Genomic DNA, 19,277 nt, shown 5'->3' with positions numbered 1-19,277 from the left:
AGAGCAATTTGCGGTTCAGTATCTTGCCCAAGGACACCGGTGGACTGGAGCAGTGGGATATTGAACCACCAACCTTCTGATTGGTGGACAACCTGCTCTACCTCGTGAGCCACAGCTGCCCAAATGCATAGGTATATTAGAAAAAGCAACAGTTCACAATATATTCAGTAGATGTTTGAATGCCAGGATAAATAAACTGATTTGATACTAATACAAAGCTCTTATTTAAATACATCAACTTCAAATAAAAGAGATCAGAAAACATCACTTTTAAATGATCATTTGTTGTTGTGTGGAACTAACAGCATTGTTAATTAAATCTGTCTTTTTCCTTTATTTTGTGAAGCTTAAAGAGAAACCTGTGGTGGAGAAAATACCAATCAGATGTAAAAATGCTCAATCACAAGTAAACAGCTGTGTATCCAAGAGTTTCCTAAAGTAAAAGTACATAAATATTATCGGAAAATGTGATGTCATGGTAAAAATATCTGGTTTAACGACATTAAAATGTCCCAAAATAACAGTAAAAATGTCCGCTTTAACGGCAGTAAAATGCCTGACCTGACGATAAAAATGTCCGGTTAGTGGTCTCGAATTGTACTCACCTGCTGCTTTTTGCCAAGTAGCTATCTGAGCCAAAATCACCTTTATAAAAGAAAAGACAGTCACAGCACATTAAAACAAACAGCTAGAACAGCTATAGAAATGCATACAGTACGTAAAATTAAAAAAAACCTTTATTTTCATGTCACAGCAAACCATGCTGATACAAACCCACAGTTACACACAGAAATGTGCACAAATTAGCCTCCGAGTTTGCATTGAATGTTGCCAAACTATTGCACACAGTTGTTGAAAAGCAGAAAATGTGTGAGCTTATTTTAACTTGCCAGCCTTCCATCACACTTCAATCCATTTTATTCACAGCATTATTGGTATTACTCAAAAACACCAATTATATTAAAATTAGATCATCTAGACATGTGCTAAATGATTTCTCTCTTTTTGAAGTCCTATTTGTAGAAGTTATATGTGATTATAGCATCTGAATGTTTTCTCATGGCATAGGTTTTTTGTTTGTAAGGAATGAGAAAGTCCAGGTAATGTTTCATACAGCCATCAACAAATCCTACATGTAGGAGCTCTATACATGACCAAGCACTGCTCAAGCAATAAGAAAATTAAAGAATATCTTCTGAATTTACAAGTCTTTTCACAAAAATGTACAATTCAAAACATGTGATGCAAATGTTAGAAAAAGATGAATTCATTGTTAAAGGCGCAGTAGGTGAAATTAGCTTTGTAACTGTCATTCAGAGTTGGACCTGTGTTGCCTGAGCATGTGTTTGTTAATGATGGCGTCTATAAATATTTGTTTCCTGTTGGAGTATTTGTGAGAAGACAGTGTTCCAAGTCTTCCTCAGAATGGTTTTGGAGGTGGAGAGAGCAGAGTCAAAGTCTGGAGGGTACGGTTTATGTCAATGTCATGATGGTGCAACCGTGTTGTCACCTCCAGCTTGCGGTGTCAGCTGCTGCAAAAGCTCCATGTAGAGTTCGACACGGCTGAGGAGAAGGGCGTTTTTCTCAGCACGCAGCAGCTTGGAGTACACATTCTTATAGGTTTTCAGCTGCTCCTCATCCTTATTGCTGTAAATAAAACAGATGAGCTGATGAGTTGTGACAGTTTAAAAGGATTTTAGATACATATAAAAGAGTTTGAAAGTTGCGTTCACCTTGGTTTACGTTTCATGGTCGTCATCAGTTTGATCAGCTGCAGTAAAAGGAAGGAGAAACTTGGCTCAAACACGCCAATTAACTTTACCACCTCCTGGAGGTTCAGTCCTGAGGTGGGACCAATGGCCACATCAGAAGACCCTGCAGATTGAGCGGGGTCTGCTTCACTCAGCTAGAGAAAATGAAGCAACAGGAAAAGAATGTGGAGGTTACAGTGTGTGATCAAGAAAAGGTAACTAAATAAAGCTTTACAAAGCTGAATAAGCATGGGAGAACATGTTCTGACTGCTACTCTGAGATATACCTCTGTCTGATCCTCCAGCAGCTCTTTATGAATGAGCTGGAAAGCATAGCGAGTCTCTGTCATGACCTCTAGAGCTCCTGTCAGGCTCTTCAGCTTAGCAGCGCTGCTGCTCTGACCTGTGGAAACACAGAATGAAACATTTCTAGAGGCTATGGAACGAAATGTTCAATCCCTCTCCTCTAACAAAGCCAAAATTTACTGATATCATTCGTCACGTTGAATAGCTCCTCACCTGCCATTGTGAATTCAGCAAAGGCCACTCTCTCCAGCAGAGTGCGGAGCAGCTCGCAGGGTGCATCCTTGAGGCTGAGAAATAAACAAACAGCCTTGCTGTAGTGAAGCTCTGCCAGGCTCCGATGCTGCTTCCTCAAGTGTTCATCCCCGACCTGTCACACAATTAGAGTCAGAAACACAGACATCCTTCAGTGTATATTATAGCACTGAAGCAGAAAAAACTGAAATCTCATCTCATCGTCCTTTCTTTTCTTTTTCTTCACAGAAAATAAAGAAGTCAATATCTAAAGGATGAGCTAAGACATATCTGATATATTAACAAAAACAGATATTCAGAATAAAGATATTGTGTTTTTAACCATTGTATAGTTTTATGGTCTCCCACCTGATTGCGAAAGCAGCTGTGGTACATAGAGGCCAGGCGGTGGTGGATGGTGGCGGCTCTGTACTGGTAGAGTGGCTGGCGAGCTGACTCCGTCTGCAGGTCACAGTACTTCAGGGATTTCATCATGGCCTCAGTCACCTCCCGTTCAATCTGGGAAAGCACACAGGTGGATGGATGATTTAAAAGTTGATCACATGTCTGCCATTACTAATAGTGCACCCATGCGCATTCACCATGATTGCATTTTGGGTAAAATATACATCATCAGTGATCCTGGGATTTTCTCAATATGTGGAGTCTTTCAGGATATAAAGGTTTGTGACACCACATGAAAATATTCCAGTCAGTGAGAAATAAATTCAAGATTATCTAAATTCATTTAGAATCTTGTTCAGTTTTATATGCAATGAAAGTGTTAAAACCCACCTGCTCCTGGGCCTTCCTGGACAGCGGAGCATAATCCTGCAGAAGTGTAGCCAGGGTGAAATAGGTAGTGGACAACTCCCAGTTTACACTGTCCCACACTGCTGGGTGGTTTTCTCTGCTTGCAAGTGACTTCATAGCCCGCAGGTAATAGTCTATGGCCTGGAGTAAAAAATGTATTAATTAAGAGCATGGTAGAAAGGGGTCTGAGTTTATGATAAAAAAGATAAGAGACCATTAAGATTGCAAAAGAAAAACAATTTGGCATTGATCCAGTATGAAGTGGCACCTTGTTATAGTAGAGTGCCTCTTCAGGTGAGAACTCCCCTCTGCTCTGGTCGGCAGAGACAGCACAGTGGGCCTGAGCACAGATTCTCATCAGCCTGCCAGTGTTACACAGCAGCAATGCTGTGTTGGTGTGGTCCCTGATGGCTTCAAAGTCCTTCATGCCTTTCTCAAAGAAGGCAAAACTCTTCTTCCACAGCTCCTGCTCCGCTACAGACACCGATTTCTTCACTAGAGAGATAGAAGGATAAGGCCAGTTGGATACAGTGACACAGACAGAAAGGTAGGTGAAACAATTCGATAGCCAAAATGGAGAAATACAATTTTATTACGACTCATTTTAACACTATTTTTTTCTGATCCAGGTGCACAGGAAGAAAACTGCATTAAGTGCATAAAATGATTCCACATATTCAGATGGCTGCATCTAGTTGAAGAAAAATGTTAAAGAATTTTAGAATTTAGTTTATTCAAAATACCTTCTTTCTCAGTCTGCATAGCTGCAGCTTGGTTCATATAAAAGACTCCCATCTCATTGCGGATGTTTCCGAGCCTTTTGAGCACCTGAGCCAGCTGATCTGAAGAGTCATCTTTCAAAGCCTCAGTGACTAGCAGTTCATACACCGCCTCATAGCACTTCGAGCTAATAAAGAGCTGGTACTCCGGGTCCATGGACAGGTCTGTTGCCATGCTGAAGGCTAGTAGATGGAGATTAAAATAAGAGAGGTGCTCAACAATTTAACATAACAACTTTAAATTATAGGAGAAACTAAAATGGATAAAACAGCACTGTACACCAAGTATGAATGAGGCATTTAAGTGTTAACCAACCCCCCAACTTCAGTACATTAGGCAAGCAAGTCAGCCAGTCAAAGATTTATCTGCACTGTCTCTGACTGCACTGTCTCTCCTCACTGACTGACCCTGGCAGCTGCTCTCTCTGTGCAGACTATGCAGGATCTCCTGGTCCTCTTTGGTCTGGTAGCTGTATTCTTCCAGGTAAGCTGCTCTGTTGTTGGCATTCTGGGCCAACATCAGCTGGATGTCCCCACACAGAGACAGGCACTGGCTGTGAAATTGTAGCACCTGCGGGTGTAGTGTGCAGCTCACTGAACAATAGGCATCTGAGAAAAAAAGAAAGAAATGTTCAGTTATTATATTGCTCTACTGATTTTGATGTAACAGTTTAGTAGCAGTGTGATTAGGATTTTTTTGATTATGCACTAATATCAAAATAATATTTAAGTGTCCAAAAGTGGGTATTTAAGGGATGTTTGAAACAGTTTAATTTGATGTTTTTTTACCATTTTGTATAATTGTATACTTGGCTAATAAACACAATCTGATAAAACACTATGAACGTTTAGGCTTGTAGAAATGTACAAGTAAAAATTCCCACAACAATAAAGCAAAATGTCATGAATACAACTGTAACTACATTTCCAAATATTTCTGGTGCATTGCAGAGGTAAAGAACCTTACCGTAGCACTGCAGAGATAACTTGATGTAGCGCAAGGCTCGGCCGTACTTCAGCAAGTTGGTGGCTGCATCAGACAGGACGAAGTAAGCTTTGGAGGCTTTGAGGAAGAGCTGCAACTTCATACGGTGCTGCCACGAGCAGGGGATCATCCCTGAGCGTGTCGGGTGTTTCTGATCCACCTGCAAGGGCCCAACTGAGAAAGATAGAAAGTTTGTGAGTAGGAATGACCTGATAGTGTTTTTTCAAATACACAAAAAATTGGCACCTGGATGACTTCACTGTGTTTTACTGTGCAACATAACAGTCAATCAAACATCCTCCAGTATGAAAGAAGGTCTGACCTCTTTCAAGGAGAAGAGAGATGCCTTTCTCAGCAGTGCAGCCTCTGACTGCATTTCTGTCCTCATATTTAAGAGGAATGGGTGTGTTAGGGTCTGCAGCTGGGAGATCACTCTCCTTCTTGATGCTGCCATCCACTGCCTTCAGTCCCTGTGCAGTTTATTACAGCCATTTATTAATACTTTATATAACTTGGAAGACATGACATTGTTAACATAAAATGTACACTAAACATAAATATCATGCAGAGACTCGCCTTTAGTACGTAGTTCAGTACATGCCTGCATCTCTCCTCCTTGTCTTGAGAAATGGGGAATGCACCATTTGGCTGCAGGGTTGTAAAAAGGAAAGTTTTTCTTTTTACATACAAAATATTTATCTGTATATTCCACTCTTTCCCTTTAGGTCTGTATAAATGAGAATGCAGGAAAAACATTAAGAGTCACTCACTCTGATCAGGTGAGTGGATTTGTACTTCTCTGGGACAGACAGCTCCCCTACAGAGCGGATCACAGCCACAGCTTTACTGTCATCCTGTGGGGTGGAGCAGTTACTGTAGGAGCTGTTTTCATCGCTGTCCTCCGTCAGCTCCTCCTCCTCTTCTTCTTCTTCTTCCCTGTCTTCGTCGCTGTAGCTGTCCTCTGAGCCACCGGCCCGGAGCGACTCCCCTCCATCTTCTTCGGGAGGCTCATCGAGCTGGAACAGCTCTGACAGCATGTATGCGGCTGAGGCGATGATCTGAACAGACAGGAGATGGAAGAGATCTGGACTGGAGTCGGCTTCAATCAAATCTAAACTATGGCATTTTCCCCTGCTGTCTGAATGTAGAACTTAATTGATTCTAATTAATTCTGAATGTTTACTGCTATTTTTAAAGGGGAAACGTATTTATAGAAATATCTGAAACCATTTAGCCTGAGCACGATGTGAACATTAAAGAATAAGATTATCAAGACCCATGATGACTAATTTGGTCCTTGCTGAATCATGCAGTGACTACAATGAGGAATTCTGGCAGGTCATCCTTTAAATTTCAGGGTGCATTTGGGTTTGAATCCAGTTAAGAACATTGGTTGCACATCACCTCTCATCCCAAGTCTTTCCCACCTCCACCTAAATGTGTGACTTTTGAAATGAGGTGAAATTTGCAGTTTCTGCTTACCTGAGGATGCCGCTCCTGATCCAGAAGTTTGACACAGTTTAACAGCAGAGTTCTGATTGTGCCGTAGTGCTTTCTGTTCTGCCTGGCCTTCAGCATCAAGTTGCTGGCCACTCTGCACCACAAAACACAAAATGGAAAGGAAGTTAGTACACTTTGCACCCTTTCCTTGCTAATTATGTCTGATTTGAGCATTACTCACTTACAAAATCAATTTTACACAAAAAGGTAGAGTTGAAAATGGTCAACTGAATCCTTTACCATTTAATTATTTTATTTTAAAATATTAGAAACATAATTTTGTTTTAATAGTTAATTTAACTCTTATAACCCTCTACCATTATTTACTAACTTTTATTAATCTTTTAAGGGTCTTAGACTGAAGTCGTGGTCCAGCTTTGCATTCATAGATCTGGCCACTCTAACCAAATATTTTAAGGAAATAAAAAAGCATGTTATAGGTTAAATATTAAATAAACTTTCCATGACATGACCCAAGATTTGTGGATAGGAGGACACTTTTCAAAATCTATTTCAGCCTTGGAATAAAATGTATGGCTTTTCCACAGTTTACCCAGATACCTACTTGTAAAGTAACACAGCCACAGGAAGAGTGAAAGGATTCTGACATTTCTCTTCTTCTGCTTCTTCACACAGCGTGGTAAGATCATAAAGCTTCACAAAGTCACTCCCACTAGCTGAGGATTCAAGAACAAAAGAACAAATATGAGAAGACTTGAAGGCGAGCATGGGGCTGGTAGAAGTTTACAAGGCTGAGACATTAAGAATTCATGCTCACTCATCTCTCACCTTTAAAAAGCCAGTAGGTGTGACCCTCTTTGGTGCAGTTGGACTTGAGGAAGGAGAGGATATTTTGTGCTATATCTTTCACCACCCTAGTGGAGAAAGTTGAATTCTCCAGATGTGGGATGTCTTCTGTTTTTATCATCTCATATTTCTGCAATGAAGGATTACCACATGTTCTATTCAATGAGGATCCAAATGTATCAATATGAATTATGGGCAAACAGAGTATAATTATTAATGCAATACTAGCCTAACGCCAACAGTAATTTACCTGAACAATGCCATTGACGTGAAAGCACATGACAAGTTCTGGAACATTGCACATCAGATTGTCAAGCCAGTAGTCGATTCCTGTCAGGATGTTGATTGGTTTATTGTTGTCCCTGAAAAACACAAAGAGAGAGAAAGAAAATCAGGGAACTCTCTGTTAGATCAAGCAAGAATAATGTAGTGGAATCAATGTGTGCTTTGTAATTCTAAATTAACTTTCACCTCCTGAGGTCAGAGAAACTAAATAAAAAACTCATCTGCAAAGAACATTTTTACCACCTATAATACTCATTTAATACATTTTATACAAATATTGTATGTCTCCCAACCACTGCCCAAGCCATTATGTGTGTATAAATGAATCTGCACTATCTTACTGGCACATATATCTAATGGTTCATTCCAACAGAAAGCAACAGCATTGTTTTCCACTTAGAGGGTCTTAATATTAGAGCCTATAGATGGGAGAAAATGCTTTAAAATTCAAACCTGAGTCTCAAACTGACGGCAGGGTAGCGACCACCTCCAAATATAGGCATGTTGGACCCAACCAACATGTGGATATCCTCAAATGTCCACATGATGTTCCGCACAAAGTCGTTTCTTAAACCCTGTCAACAAAAGTGACATCAAAGTATACAAACTAGTGTATTTAAATAAACGTTAACACAAGCTACCATCTGCAGTCTGTTTAGGCCAGGTAAAAGGTTTATGTTACCTGACTGTTCTCCCCTTCATTGAAGAGAGTTGGGAGGTTTTGCTCTTTGGGTACAGATGTCACCTGGCCCAAAGCAAACTGGCTGTCCACAGGAACACTTTCCTGCATATTTGACAACATCAGTGTTTTACTTAGTACATTATCTATAGTACATTTCACTTCATACAGAAAGCTGTGAATTTGACACAAATGATTCATTCCTAGCCAAGACAAAAGTGACAATTCTCTCTTAATTCCTTCTCAGTTGTGTCTGCCCTGTCTAATAGCTAAGCTACCTGTTTAGGAGCATCTGACTCTTCTGTGTCAGGGGGTGAGCTGGTGAAGGCAGTGGGCCATGAAGAGCTGAACTCCTCTGCTTCATTCTCCTTCTCTTCTTCGTTTAGGTTGTCTGATACAGGCTCTGCAGCCCCATCACCATTTATACTGCAGGAAACACAGAAGTTGTGATGAAATAAGACTGAAAAACATGCCCCTTAAAATGAAGTGTGCAACGTTTTTGATCATTTGAGTGCTACCATGAACTCACCTGTAGTAGAGGAACTTGGACAGAATTGCTTTTTGATACCAGTGCTCTTTACTCTTCTTTTTCCTCTGCCATTTTTGATCTATGAGCCGCTGGTAAAACTCTTTTAGCCATGTCCAATCTCCCGTCTACAACACACATGAAGTGGAAAGCATATACCCAATTATACCTCATACTTGAATCATAAGGGGATATCTAGGACTGTCCTTGGTTTAAAAAGGTTTTGAATAAATCCTGTTGTACCTGAGAGGACCTCATGAAGAGCTCCTGAATGTCCAATTCATCCAAAAGCAGGGTCCGACCTACACGGTGAACAGCCATACTGACATGGGACTTGCTGTAAGGGATTTTCAGAAGCTTCTTGATGTTCTGAATGGGACAGAAAACAGTGTTAATATTGTGTATGTTACAGAAACAGATAGAAATTTTCGCTTTGTAACAGCTGCACAAACCTCTGAGTCTGATACCACGTCAACATCGTCCCCGATGCAATCAATGAAGTCATAGGCCATCCCAAAACTAAAAAGCAAGAAAAGGCACTTAGCCACTTAAGAGTATTTGATTTTGTGAAATGGATTAGGTCCAAACTAGTTTATCAATATTCACTGGCAAAGAAACGACCTCTGCTGATGAATCAGTATCTGTGTCTACCTGCTTAAAAACCCCAATGTAAATGCATTTGATTGAGCACATGCTATATAAATACTCTTTCAGCTATGTACTGTAGCACTGTAACACATTTAGTTCAGTAATATCAATAAAACAAGTTAGGTACTAATCAGTTTCTATTACTTCCCTTTAAACCAACAACAGATGCCATCTACCTGGCAGATTTCCAGCAATTAAGCAGAGCTCAGACCATGAGGCCTTCAGTTTCAAATAATTTTAAAAATGACTCAGCAGGTTTGCATCAACAGTTATGTTATACCTAGTCAACCTGCACTGATAAAGATGAGGTGGAGCAAATATTTTAATTATTAGTCTTTCAAACTAAAGCAGTACAACACCTCTCTCGAATTATCAAAATACTTGCCGATTAATTTAATAGTTGACAACTAATCAATGTATTAACAATTGCAGCTCTAATATCAGTTTCACCATGTACCTAAGCTAATGAAATGGCAAATTTGAGTATATATACGATGAAGCATCCTGAATATCAAAGCATTTTAGAGTGTAGACAAGAGGTGGCAACCCAACTACATACATTGGAACATGACTGCATAAAAAAAATTAAAAAAAATCAAACTTGGGTCAATACGTCTGTAGATTGGCAACTGCAAAGCTCATGTAATTTCATATCTTGACGATTCTCAAGGCTTCTTTCAATTGCAATCACTGGTTAGTATCACTGGTAAATATGGTTTTGCAAATTATATTGTGGCAATAGATATTGTAATAGTTGCCAAGGTTTTTAATTTGGGCCCACCACCACGAGTCAGGAAAATACATTTAAGAATCCAAAAACCTGAACTTGCCAACAGAGATCAACATAGTTTGCTGACAGTTTCATGTATGAGCCATATCTATCAATTCACAAACTTTGCCGTACCTGGAAAAGGGCTTGCTTTTGCTGCTGGACCCTAACACTGTGGTGCCAGCACTGCCCAACTGGGGGCTTTCTCTCAGCCAGTTGGCAGGAGGCAGCTTCAGGTCTGTCTTCTCCTGCAGCAGGGCATAGCTGGTCGGAGGTGGGGCAGCCGAGTACTTGACCACAGCACGGCTCTTTATTTCACTGTTCCCTGAACATAAGGTAGAGTCCTGCAAAATAAAAAACAAAGTGTCCTAATTAGTGAGTAGAACCAGGAAGTGTTGATTGAAAGCCAAATTTAAAAAGGATGGCTTCCCAATTTTTCAAGTTTGTCTTAAAACAACAGCCAGATGCCATTAAAAGGAACACTGAAAACAGGAACATTTAAAGAGGTCATATTATGCCCTTTTCCCAGGTTAACATTTTCATTTTCATGGTCTATTTACAAACATACATATTTTTTTAACGTTTTTTCTGGCATAGAAGCCTTTATTTAGCAATAGACAGACAAGAAACGCAGGAGAGAGAGAGAGAGAGAGAGAGAGAGAGAGAGAGAGAGAGAGAGAGAGAGGGGTGACATGCAGCAAAGGACCTCCGTTGGCTGCGTATATGCATACGTGGCATGCGCTCCAAACACGCATATTTTTATAATACGTCTTATAATAAATTTATAATAAATATAAAAAACATCTAGTTACAGTTGTATAGCCATGGCTGCTGACCATCTGTCTTACTCAGCCTGAAATGGGCTGTTTTGTGTCTGCTCAATGCCACTCTCTTCTGATTGGCTGACCATTTTCTGAGTGATGCACACCTAGGCCTACCACAGGTAGCGGCTAGTGAAAGCGAAAACTAGCACAACCACAAATGAAACAAATGCACATAAGTTAAGTAAATATCATAAATAACCATATTTTTAGACCAGTTGCTGTCTCCCTTCCTTTACACCCTGTACACCTCAGACTTTCAGTACAACTCCAAGCCCTGTCAGTTGCAGAAGTCCTCTTATTATAGGACAGGTAGTCAAATGGTCTGAAAGAAATCATCCAGCTCTGAACATGGGCAAGAAGAAGGAAGACAGTGATCGACTTCAGAAGGAAGATGATAGCTACAACACCCCTCTGTATTCTTGGAGAGGATGTTGACATGCATGGGCATCCACATCTACATCAGACTGAACTGGAAGACTAACACAGGAGCTGTATATGAGAAGGGGCTGACCAGACTCTATTTCCTGAGGATGCAGAGATCCTTCACCTAGTGCAGTGAGATGTTGGAAATCTTCAACCATTCTATTGTGGACAGTGCACTGTATCTTACTGTAGTCTCTTGTAGGAACAGCACTGGAGCCAGTGACACCAACAGACTTAATAAACTAATTAAGAATGATTGTCCGCAAACTAGACAGCGATGAAGTTGTGGTGGGGAGGAGGACACTGAACAAACTGTTATCCATTACAGATAATCTTGACCATGCTCTCCACCATTGGCTGGACAGACGGCAGAGCACTTTGTCTAACAGACTGGTTCCGCTTCAATGTCAGACAGACTGATACGTCTTTCCTGCCCAAAGCAATAATTCAAGACAACACCTCACCTCTGTCTAAAAGAGAACTCACTGCTTTATAGTTTCTGTCTCGTTTCAACTCCACTTTGTTCTGCTCCTACAATAACTTTGCTTATAGTGAATTTGCTCATTTTTATACTCCTTCTCCACCTCATTGCACTTTTAAAACTTGAACTTTGCCTACTTGTCCCAAGTATATAGTATGTTATCATGTGTTATTACCTCATATATTTTATTATGGTCTGTGCTAAGGTTGTTTCTTGTATTCTTCTATTGAGTAATCATAACCAGTTTTGTTATCTGTTGTGTTTCTGTTCCTACAGATATTTCTCTCTTCTAGTGTTGATGTGCATATCTACACACAAACATTTTCCAATTTGGGGTCAAAGTCCATCCATCCATTCATTAGTCTATTCTCTGTCTACTTACATGTTTGCTGCTCTCGCCTGTGCAGATGGGATCACTGATTTCTTCCATTGCATTATCCAAGGGGGTCCCAGGCTCTCTGTCGGCAGCTGATGCGCTCATACTGGACACACGACTGTTATAGTCCGGCAGACATGGGTGATATCTAAACAACTAGACAACCTGACAACACACAAAATCAGTTAGCGAGCCAGAGAGGTCAATTTGTGTCGATAAAGTTATGTGTCTCTTTTTGGCTAGCTTAGCATGGCTAGCTCCTCCACACAAAAAGTGTTTTTACATACCAGCGGTCATCGGTTAAAGTTGAACGACTCTCATATGAGCGGCTGTCGTTGCTCTGTTGACCTTAATAATGTGTTGTCCTCACATGTTTGATTAAATAAGACTCATCAGCTGCCAGTCTGTGTGTTGTTGTCACAGCACACGTTAGTGCGAGCAGTAAGCCTACAACAACTTCCTCTTGTCACGTTAAAACAAAACATCCAAAGCTCGTTTTCTTTCTTTTTTTAGACACTCGAAATGACCGAACATTTAAGAAGAAAAAACATATACGATAGGCCTTAAAATATATATTTTATATTATAGAGTATTAGCAAATGTTACAGAAAATACTTCAATTAAAGCGACTTACTACGAAAAGAAACCTCAATATGAACCGGAAGTACTTTTACAGCTGACAACTCTTTCTTGTTTGTGTCTAGACGGTAACCCTAAATGTGGGGACGATCTCGCGAGAGTATACATCAACACAAACCACAATCTTTTACTCAACCCTTTTTGTGCCTAACCCTAACCAGACCTTAACCACAGTGTAAGCGCACCATAAACCTTATTATTTTGTATAATCACAAACAATGTCGACAATGAAGGAACAACCATAGACTGTATGGTAACAACGCGTACAAATCACGCGAGAGTTTCGCAAATTTAGGGTTACCATCCACCATTTTTCTAGAAGAATTGAGCATATTCTGCTATTCTGGTGTATTTTATTCTGAAATGTTTGCATCAGCTGTTGTGTGTCAACTAGAGTTTAAAAAGTTCAGCATATGTTACCTATTAATGTGTTTTAAAACATAATGGAATCAAAATACTAATGTTTTTGCCATTTATGCTCTGGGCCTTGGTAAAACATTTTCTTTGAGTGACTAATTCCAGTGAATATATGTTTGTTTATGCTTTGTTAAACCTAGCTGTTTCATTTATACATTATATTATATTATATTATATTATATTATATCATATTATATTATTAACTGATGAAAGAAGAATTTGGATATTTTCTTCTTTTTTTAAGCAATAGCCTACTTCCAAGTTGTAACTTAATTCATCATTTTATCTTTAAAGTACAGATGTACAATAATCAGCAGCAAAAGTGCTTAAACAGGCTAATCCAAATGAAAATACTCATTAGATGGTAAAATGTTCACCATCAGTGTGTTTTATATTAATACTGGATGTATTATTGGAATGGATCACTTATACATTACTATGTGGGCAGCATTTTAATGTTGTAACAGCTAGTTAAGCTAATTAAGTTAAACTTATTTTCAGCTATATGTGGGATATGGTTTGAGTAGTTTAATCTACAATAATTAATAACAGGCTACTTTAAGAGATGTATGTGAAATTGTAATCAGTCCAATCCATTTTGTGGAAAAGTGAATTCTAAAAAGTGTACTAAAAGTATCCAACTGTGCATTAATTGACTAATTTCAAGTATATTTGTACTCTCTATCAAGTATAGTGTATTTTATTGTGTTAAATTATATTATATTATGTATATGAGGGGAGGGTTTCTGCAGGCAGCTGACTGACTTAACAGGGAGGAGCTGTGAAACTTGGCTGCGGTCAGTCAATTCCTGCTATCTTCTAACACTCAACCCTCATCTTCAACCAGGTCAAAAGTACTAAAATAAATAATCTAGACAGTTAGTGGAAAACGTAGGATTAGTCTTTTGGGAATCGTAGACCTGGGACCAATTTGTGCGCATCAAAATGGGAAGCTGGAAGAATCACGTGCGCGCTCAACTGCAACACAGAGACCAAACTGAGAAAGTCCCGTTCGCTGGAGTCTTTAACAGCTGTAAGATTCATGTTTTCTGTTTTGCAGCGATAATGCATCTCTTTCCTGAGGACATCTGTTGAATCTGTTTGTGTTCTTTCAGTGTCTCAGTTGGAGGAACGGTTTGAAATTCGCAAACAAATTTTAGAGGAGACCCAGTCTAAGAGGTTAGAAATGCAGAATTTCACTTCATATTTAAAGTTATGTTCAAAGCTTGACTTTCTCATCATAAAACTGCGCACTGACTTTTATTCACAGTGTAGAACGAGGTGGAATTGAAGCTGGGAAAAACACAAGCCTCCTTCATTTGCAGCTAAGAGAAAGTGAACACCTGGCAGAAAAGGTGAGAAATTAATTGATTGACACAAAATAACTGAAATCAGCCTCCCACTAGGCAACTGTTCAACTTTAAACAACACCATCTCTTGTTTAATTACTCTTGCTGTGGAAATTATGACATAGTGGTGTGTATATGTGCAAGAGTGACCTTTGATCTTGTGCAATCCTCAATCAATCCATCTTTCACTGTTTATCTCTCCAGCTGTCTCAGACTGTCTCCGACTTGACCACTGTCCTGTATTTGAAAGAGGCTGAACTGCAGCACTGGCATTCACGGTAATTTCAAGTTTTGAGCTCTAACCATCAAAGTATACTCCCTGCTTTCTTCAAAACAGAGTATAATCCTTAATCACAAATAAACATTATGTGGTAGGGTGTGTGTGATTGAAAGATTGTTAATACAGTTACTTTGAGCGTATCATGGAGGAAAGGCTCATGACCTAAAATCTAAACTCTTCCAACTAGTTCAGTGGATGAATGTTGGCCTACTCTAGTGTCAAGTAACAGCACAAGATGATCAAAATGACAATAAATCATTTCATTTTTCATCTATTTCAGCGTGAGCCATCACCGCCAAGAGGCACTTACTCTGGCTAAAAGGAGTAAAACCCTGAAGGTGAGCCTTTACGAATATGAGTTCACCATAGAGTGTCAATCCAAAGAGCTGGCAGCACTGCATGTGGAGCAGAGAGGACTAAAAGAAGCATTGGCAGAGGCTCAGAAAGCGAAAGAAGAACTCTTGCAGCGATGGATGGAGGAGAAGAGGGTGGAGGCAGACAGGTTGAACAAGTATAATGACATACAGGAAAGGTAACAGCAGTGAACATGTGATCTTTGGACAACCTATATAAAAATGTACTTGCTTTAATCACCCCACCCTCCCTGTCATTTATAACCGCTTTTTTTCCAGGTGGCAGCGTTTGGCTAAACAGCTGAAGAAGCACCTCCACAGAGAGATGGTAAAAGGTTATGATCCCATAGAGACCAGTGCTTGGAGTGGAGCAACAGAATTGTCCCCATCAGTCATTCAGAGTAAGAATCAATCTTCTAAATATTAAAGCATAATGGAGTAGAATATTTTGATACCATTAATGAACCTCAGTGCTGCACACACTGATCCTCATAGGCTCAACAGTAAGGTCAAACAAGACACCGAGGGTCTTCATCAAGACTATCCTCGTGGCCTTTTAATTAAGTTGCTGTAATTGATGAGATGATTACCTCAAGAAGACATTTTTGTCTTCTTGAGGTAATGGTGAGATAACATGATCAACGAGGCCCATTTTAGCCTCAGCATGTAGAGAATAATACAAGAAGACACCTCAAATCCAATTGCCAAAGTGACAATCAAGTGCACCACATAGGTAGGTTCAGCCCTCAGGTTCAACCCCTCAGTCCAGTCATTATAACTTAATATCAGAATAGAATAGATCTTTATTGTTATTGTCATTGTCATACAGTAAGTACAACAAAATTTTAAAGTGCTCACCAGTCAGTGAGCTAAAACCATATACACTGACTGGACACACTTCATCAAGTAAGGAGGCAGCCATTTATTCCTGCTCCAACCTGATTGTTGGGTACCTCAAAGTAATATTTCATAAATGGAACAGATGGTACTTAAGATGTAGATATGTTAGATGTAACTTAGAACATTTAGTTTAACATTGTTGTCTTGTTTTTCTTCTGCACAGAGATCAATAATACAACAGATATCCACCAGGGACATGCAGAATACAATCATGTACCAGCAGTGGCAGAAATCTAGTAATCCCACGGGCTCGGAGATGACAGTTCTTACTATGAAACCCTCTCTGTCCATTTCCCCTCACTCATGGTAACTGCCCACATGTGACACCAAAACAATGATCAAGGAGTGAATCTTAGAACAAATGGTCTCTTGTGTCTTTGTTTTTTTTAAATTTACCTAAAAACTGTCAATAAGATTCACCATATTCTTCAAATATATTGTTTTTTAGATGTTGCTACAGTGCCTAATTTTATATCTACTGCTTTAACTAAAGTCATCCTTTTCCCAAGAAATGTCAAATTACACTTCAGTTCATTTACCACATCTGGACATTGTTGTTGACACCCCTCACTAAAGAATTTAAAGTACATTTCATATAAACAGTCAGGGCTCAATATTAATGAAATGTATGTGTTAATTCTAACTTTTAACTATGTTGCTTTGCACAGAAAAAATCATGAAGTATTTTCATTCCTAAACTATAGTGTATTGTGAAGGAAATTGAAAACATACTAATCTGGAACCTTTAAAGATTACTTTTAAACATGTTTTTAAAATAACCTTTTGAATTGTCAACATTTCTTATGAAAATTGAAAAACCTGCATGTACTTTGTTCCAGATGAAGATTATATGTTATTGTGTTATTTTTCTATATCAAGTTTTGTTTAAAATAAAGTCACTAATATGCTAATTTTGTGCTCCCTGTGGAATTTATTCTGTTGTGGTTTATTTTTATGTAAATAGCCTTTTTGTCACTGTGTCATCCATCAGAGTTCACCTTTCCTGACTGAAAACAAATCTGTGAACATTGTAATTTTGAAATGCGTGACAACACTGGGGAACCTCATCAATTTAACACCACTTTGGCTTCAGATTTGAACAAACTGTCTTATGTATTTTTGGTGAACAAGTCTCCACATGAACAACCAAAAAAGGACAATTGTACATTTAAGTAATTTATTGATTACAATTTAATATTAAACAATTATGGGGTTTTTAGTGATTTATTGTTAGTTTTATTAGCAGTGTAAGTGACACACATTTTAAAGATTTTCTTCTTTTAGTGTCAGAATTCCAGTTCCACATCTCCATGGCAAATTGAGATCACATTTCAGGTTGTTTGTTTGCAGCACGTTTCCATAGTCACCAGTGTTTGCATTAGTTGTTAAGTTGGCCTGTGTGTGTGTGTGGTGAAACCATTCAGTGAACTCACTGGACCAAAATTTTCAACTGTCTCAAAATGATAAAAGGTGGTAAGCGTTATTTTTCAAAGAGCAACGATGGCAAATGGGTAAGAGAATCTTCATTTAATCAAATACAAATAAAAATCCTTATTTAAACCTGACTTAGCTATCTTTGATTTCTCTTTTCAGTTTGCCCATCCAGATGTGCCAAAAAATGAGACAAGGAATCGAGAGACTTATACAAGCACTGGGCTCATGCTGACTCAGGTTAAATCATCACTGCCTCAGGCTTTGAACTTTGAGCGATATCCGAAATGGAAAACTCAGCAGGTGTGTGTGTGTAGATATTGTAATGCTTTGGATGTCCGTGTTTTTCACGTAGTTGTTGCCAAGGGCTTTGAAACCCTTTAAAATATTTCATTGCGCTTCCTATCAAAGCACAGCAAAGCATGAAACTACCTTCTCATTTCATACAGTTACATTGTATTCAATAACTGCCACTGCCATTTTCTTCATGGGTTTCTTTGCAGAAATCCAGAGAGTATCCATTTTCAGACCATGACAACAAGCGTGCCTTTAAAGACAATGTCATTGTGTTCGCTGAAGTGAGTATGAAGAGAAGTCTGAGAGCACAATAAAAAAGTTTATATGTTCCGCATTACTCCTTGAAACAGTATCTCCTTATGTTGGTACATCTTAGGATGTGGGACGTAGAAAGGTTCTTGATGACAACAGACAGCACAACTCCCACTTCTGCCTCTGCCATGATGGTGCTTACAGCAGAACTGAAGACACCAGTACGGACCTCATGGCCTATCGGACTGACTTAATGGTGGAACAAGCTGTTAACGTTCCAACCATCAACAGACGGTTCCCACGCAACCACAAGAAAAAGTCTGAAGAGGCAGCTTTGGCACAGGCAGGGGAGCAGTTCATGTGGTTTGGACGACACGACTCTGACTTCACTGAGACCCTGCAAGTGTTGGCAGCTACCAACTGCCCAGCATCTTCCAGGACTCCTACGTTAAAGCACTAGGGGGCATCATTGAGAGAACATATTTTAGAGAAAGGGTCAGATTAACTTTTTTGAGGGTCCAGCTGTCAAATAAAGAACTTTATTAGAAATATCCCTAGTATTTTCTCTTGTTTTGGGAACTCTGTGAAGTATTTTAAGTGCTGTATTACAGACATGGAAATCAGGGAACCTTACAACTGTTAACAGTCCACTTAATGTGATGGGCCATACACTTGACTACATTTAGGCTCCAAGAAAATATGAGTTCTCAGCCTGTTAGTCCAAACTACAGAAGTCTAAAAGTCATGATTGCATTTTTTAAAATGCTGTTATATTTCAAGATCATGAATTAATTATTTCATTATCTCCATTAACTCCTGGTCATAACATGATGGGATGTTTCATGTAAGAGAAGTACCAAATTATATCTTTCTACCATTTCATTTTATTAGACTGACAAAAAAAGTGGAAAGCTAGAGAGGGGATGGAGAGAGGGAACAAATCCAACATTTGACAGATTTGAACCAATATCCTTAAAAGCTATCTAAACAGTTGAGCACTCCATGTAATGGAGCTATGGAGAGGAGAAGGAAAAAATTGGAATGAGCTCCACCTGAGATAAATAAATTTGTGATCACAGTTGCAAGCATGGCCATTCTCTTTTGAATCAAACAGCAGAAAGATTAGACCTTTAGTTTTCTCTTGATAACGGATTGATTATCTCAATATCTTGAGAT

The 19,277-nt window shown here is 39.1% G+C and overlaps 3 protein-coding genes across 3 annotated transcripts; 2 read left to right on the top strand and 1 right to left on the bottom strand.

Annotated features, from left to right (window-relative positions):
• Positions 1-772: 772 nt before the first annotated feature.
• On the bottom strand, positions 773-12,647 carry edrf1 (erythroid differentiation regulatory factor 1). Its single transcript, XM_053333286.1, has 26 exons — positions 12,471-12,647; positions 12,190-12,348; positions 10,215-10,423; positions 9,115-9,181; positions 8,906-9,031; positions 8,666-8,790; positions 8,415-8,562; positions 8,140-8,241; positions 7,911-8,032; positions 7,423-7,534; positions 7,155-7,302; positions 6,931-7,042; positions 6,348-6,459; positions 5,636-5,923; positions 5,442-5,513; positions 5,188-5,335; positions 4,848-5,039; positions 4,289-4,489; positions 3,845-4,063; positions 3,370-3,596; positions 3,084-3,242; positions 2,658-2,807; positions 2,271-2,424; positions 2,039-2,154; positions 1,734-1,906; positions 773-1,647 (listed from the first exon to the last, which is right to left on the bottom strand). The coding sequence occupies exons 2-26, from the start codon at positions 12,286-12,288 to the stop codon at positions 1,485-1,487; spliced, it is 3,744 nt and encodes a 1,247-aa protein (XP_053189261.1). The 5' UTR covers positions 12,289-12,348; positions 12,471-12,647; the 3' UTR covers positions 773-1,484.
• Positions 12,648-14,012: 1,365 nt separating this feature from the next.
• Positions 14,013-16,365, top strand: si:ch1073-143l10.2 (uncharacterized protein LOC565165 homolog). The gene is made up of 7 exons (XM_053333340.1): positions 14,013-14,272; positions 14,355-14,418; positions 14,510-14,594; positions 14,793-14,866; positions 15,149-15,400; positions 15,501-15,622; positions 16,285-16,365. The coding sequence occupies exons 1-7, from the start codon at positions 14,185-14,187 to the stop codon at positions 16,356-16,358; spliced, it is 759 nt and encodes a 252-aa protein (XP_053189315.1). The 5' UTR covers positions 14,013-14,184; the 3' UTR covers positions 16,359-16,365.
• Positions 16,366-17,581: 1,216 nt separating this feature from the next.
• Positions 17,582-18,561, top strand: tex36 (testis expressed 36). Its single transcript, XM_053332601.1, has 4 exons — positions 17,582-17,636; positions 17,704-17,855; positions 18,056-18,130; positions 18,226-18,561. Exons 1-4 carry the CDS (start codon positions 17,582-17,584, stop codon positions 18,559-18,561), a joined length of 618 nt encoding a protein of 205 aa, XP_053188576.1.
• Positions 18,562-19,277: the final 716 nt, after the last annotated feature.

Source organism: Scomber japonicus, chromosome 14 (genome assembly GCF_027409825.1).
Source record: "Scomber japonicus isolate fScoJap1 chromosome 14, fScoJap1.pri, whole genome shotgun sequence".
Taxonomy (NCBI): Eukaryota; Metazoa; Chordata; class Actinopteri; order Scombriformes; family Scombridae; genus Scomber; species Scomber japonicus.
This window is presented reverse-complemented; position numbering and strand designations above follow the sequence as displayed.

Bases quoted from the DNA above. Each gene is read 5' to 3' on its own strand.
- edrf1 (XM_053333286.1), bottom strand. From the start codon at position 12,288: ATGAGCGCATCAGCTGCCGACAGAGAGCCTGGGACCCCCTTGGATAAT. The intron at 9,182-10,214 runs GTACGGCAAAGT...CTTGCTTTTTAG, and splicing joins AAAAGCAAGCCCTTTTCCAG to TTTTGGGATGGCCTATGACT. The intron at 7,535-7,910 runs GTTTGAATTTTA...TGTGTTTTTCAG, and splicing joins GCCGTCAGTTTGAGACTCAG to GGACAACAATAAACCAATCA.
- si:ch1073-143l10.2 (XM_053333340.1), top strand. From the start codon at position 14,185: ATGGGAAGCTGGAAGAATCACGTGCGCGCTCAACTGCAACACAGAGAC. The intron at 14,595-14,792 runs GTGAGAAATTAA...TTATCTCTCCAG, and splicing joins GTGAACACCTGGCAGAAAAG to CTGTCTCAGACTGTCTCCGA. The intron at 15,623-16,284 runs GTAAGAATCAAT...TCTTCTGCACAG, and splicing joins GTCCCCATCAGTCATTCAGA to AGATCAATAATACAACAGAT.
- tex36 (XM_053332601.1), top strand. From the start codon at position 17,582: ATGATAAAAGGTGGTAAGCGTTATTTTTCAAAGAGCAACGATGGCAAA. The intron at 17,637-17,703 runs GAGAATCTTCAT...CTATCTTTGATT, and splicing joins CAACGATGGCAAATGGGTAA to TCTCTTTTCAGTTTGCCCAT. The intron at 18,131-18,225 runs GTGAGTATGAAG...GGTACATCTTAG, and splicing joins ATGTCATTGTGTTCGCTGAA to GATGTGGGACGTAGAAAGGT.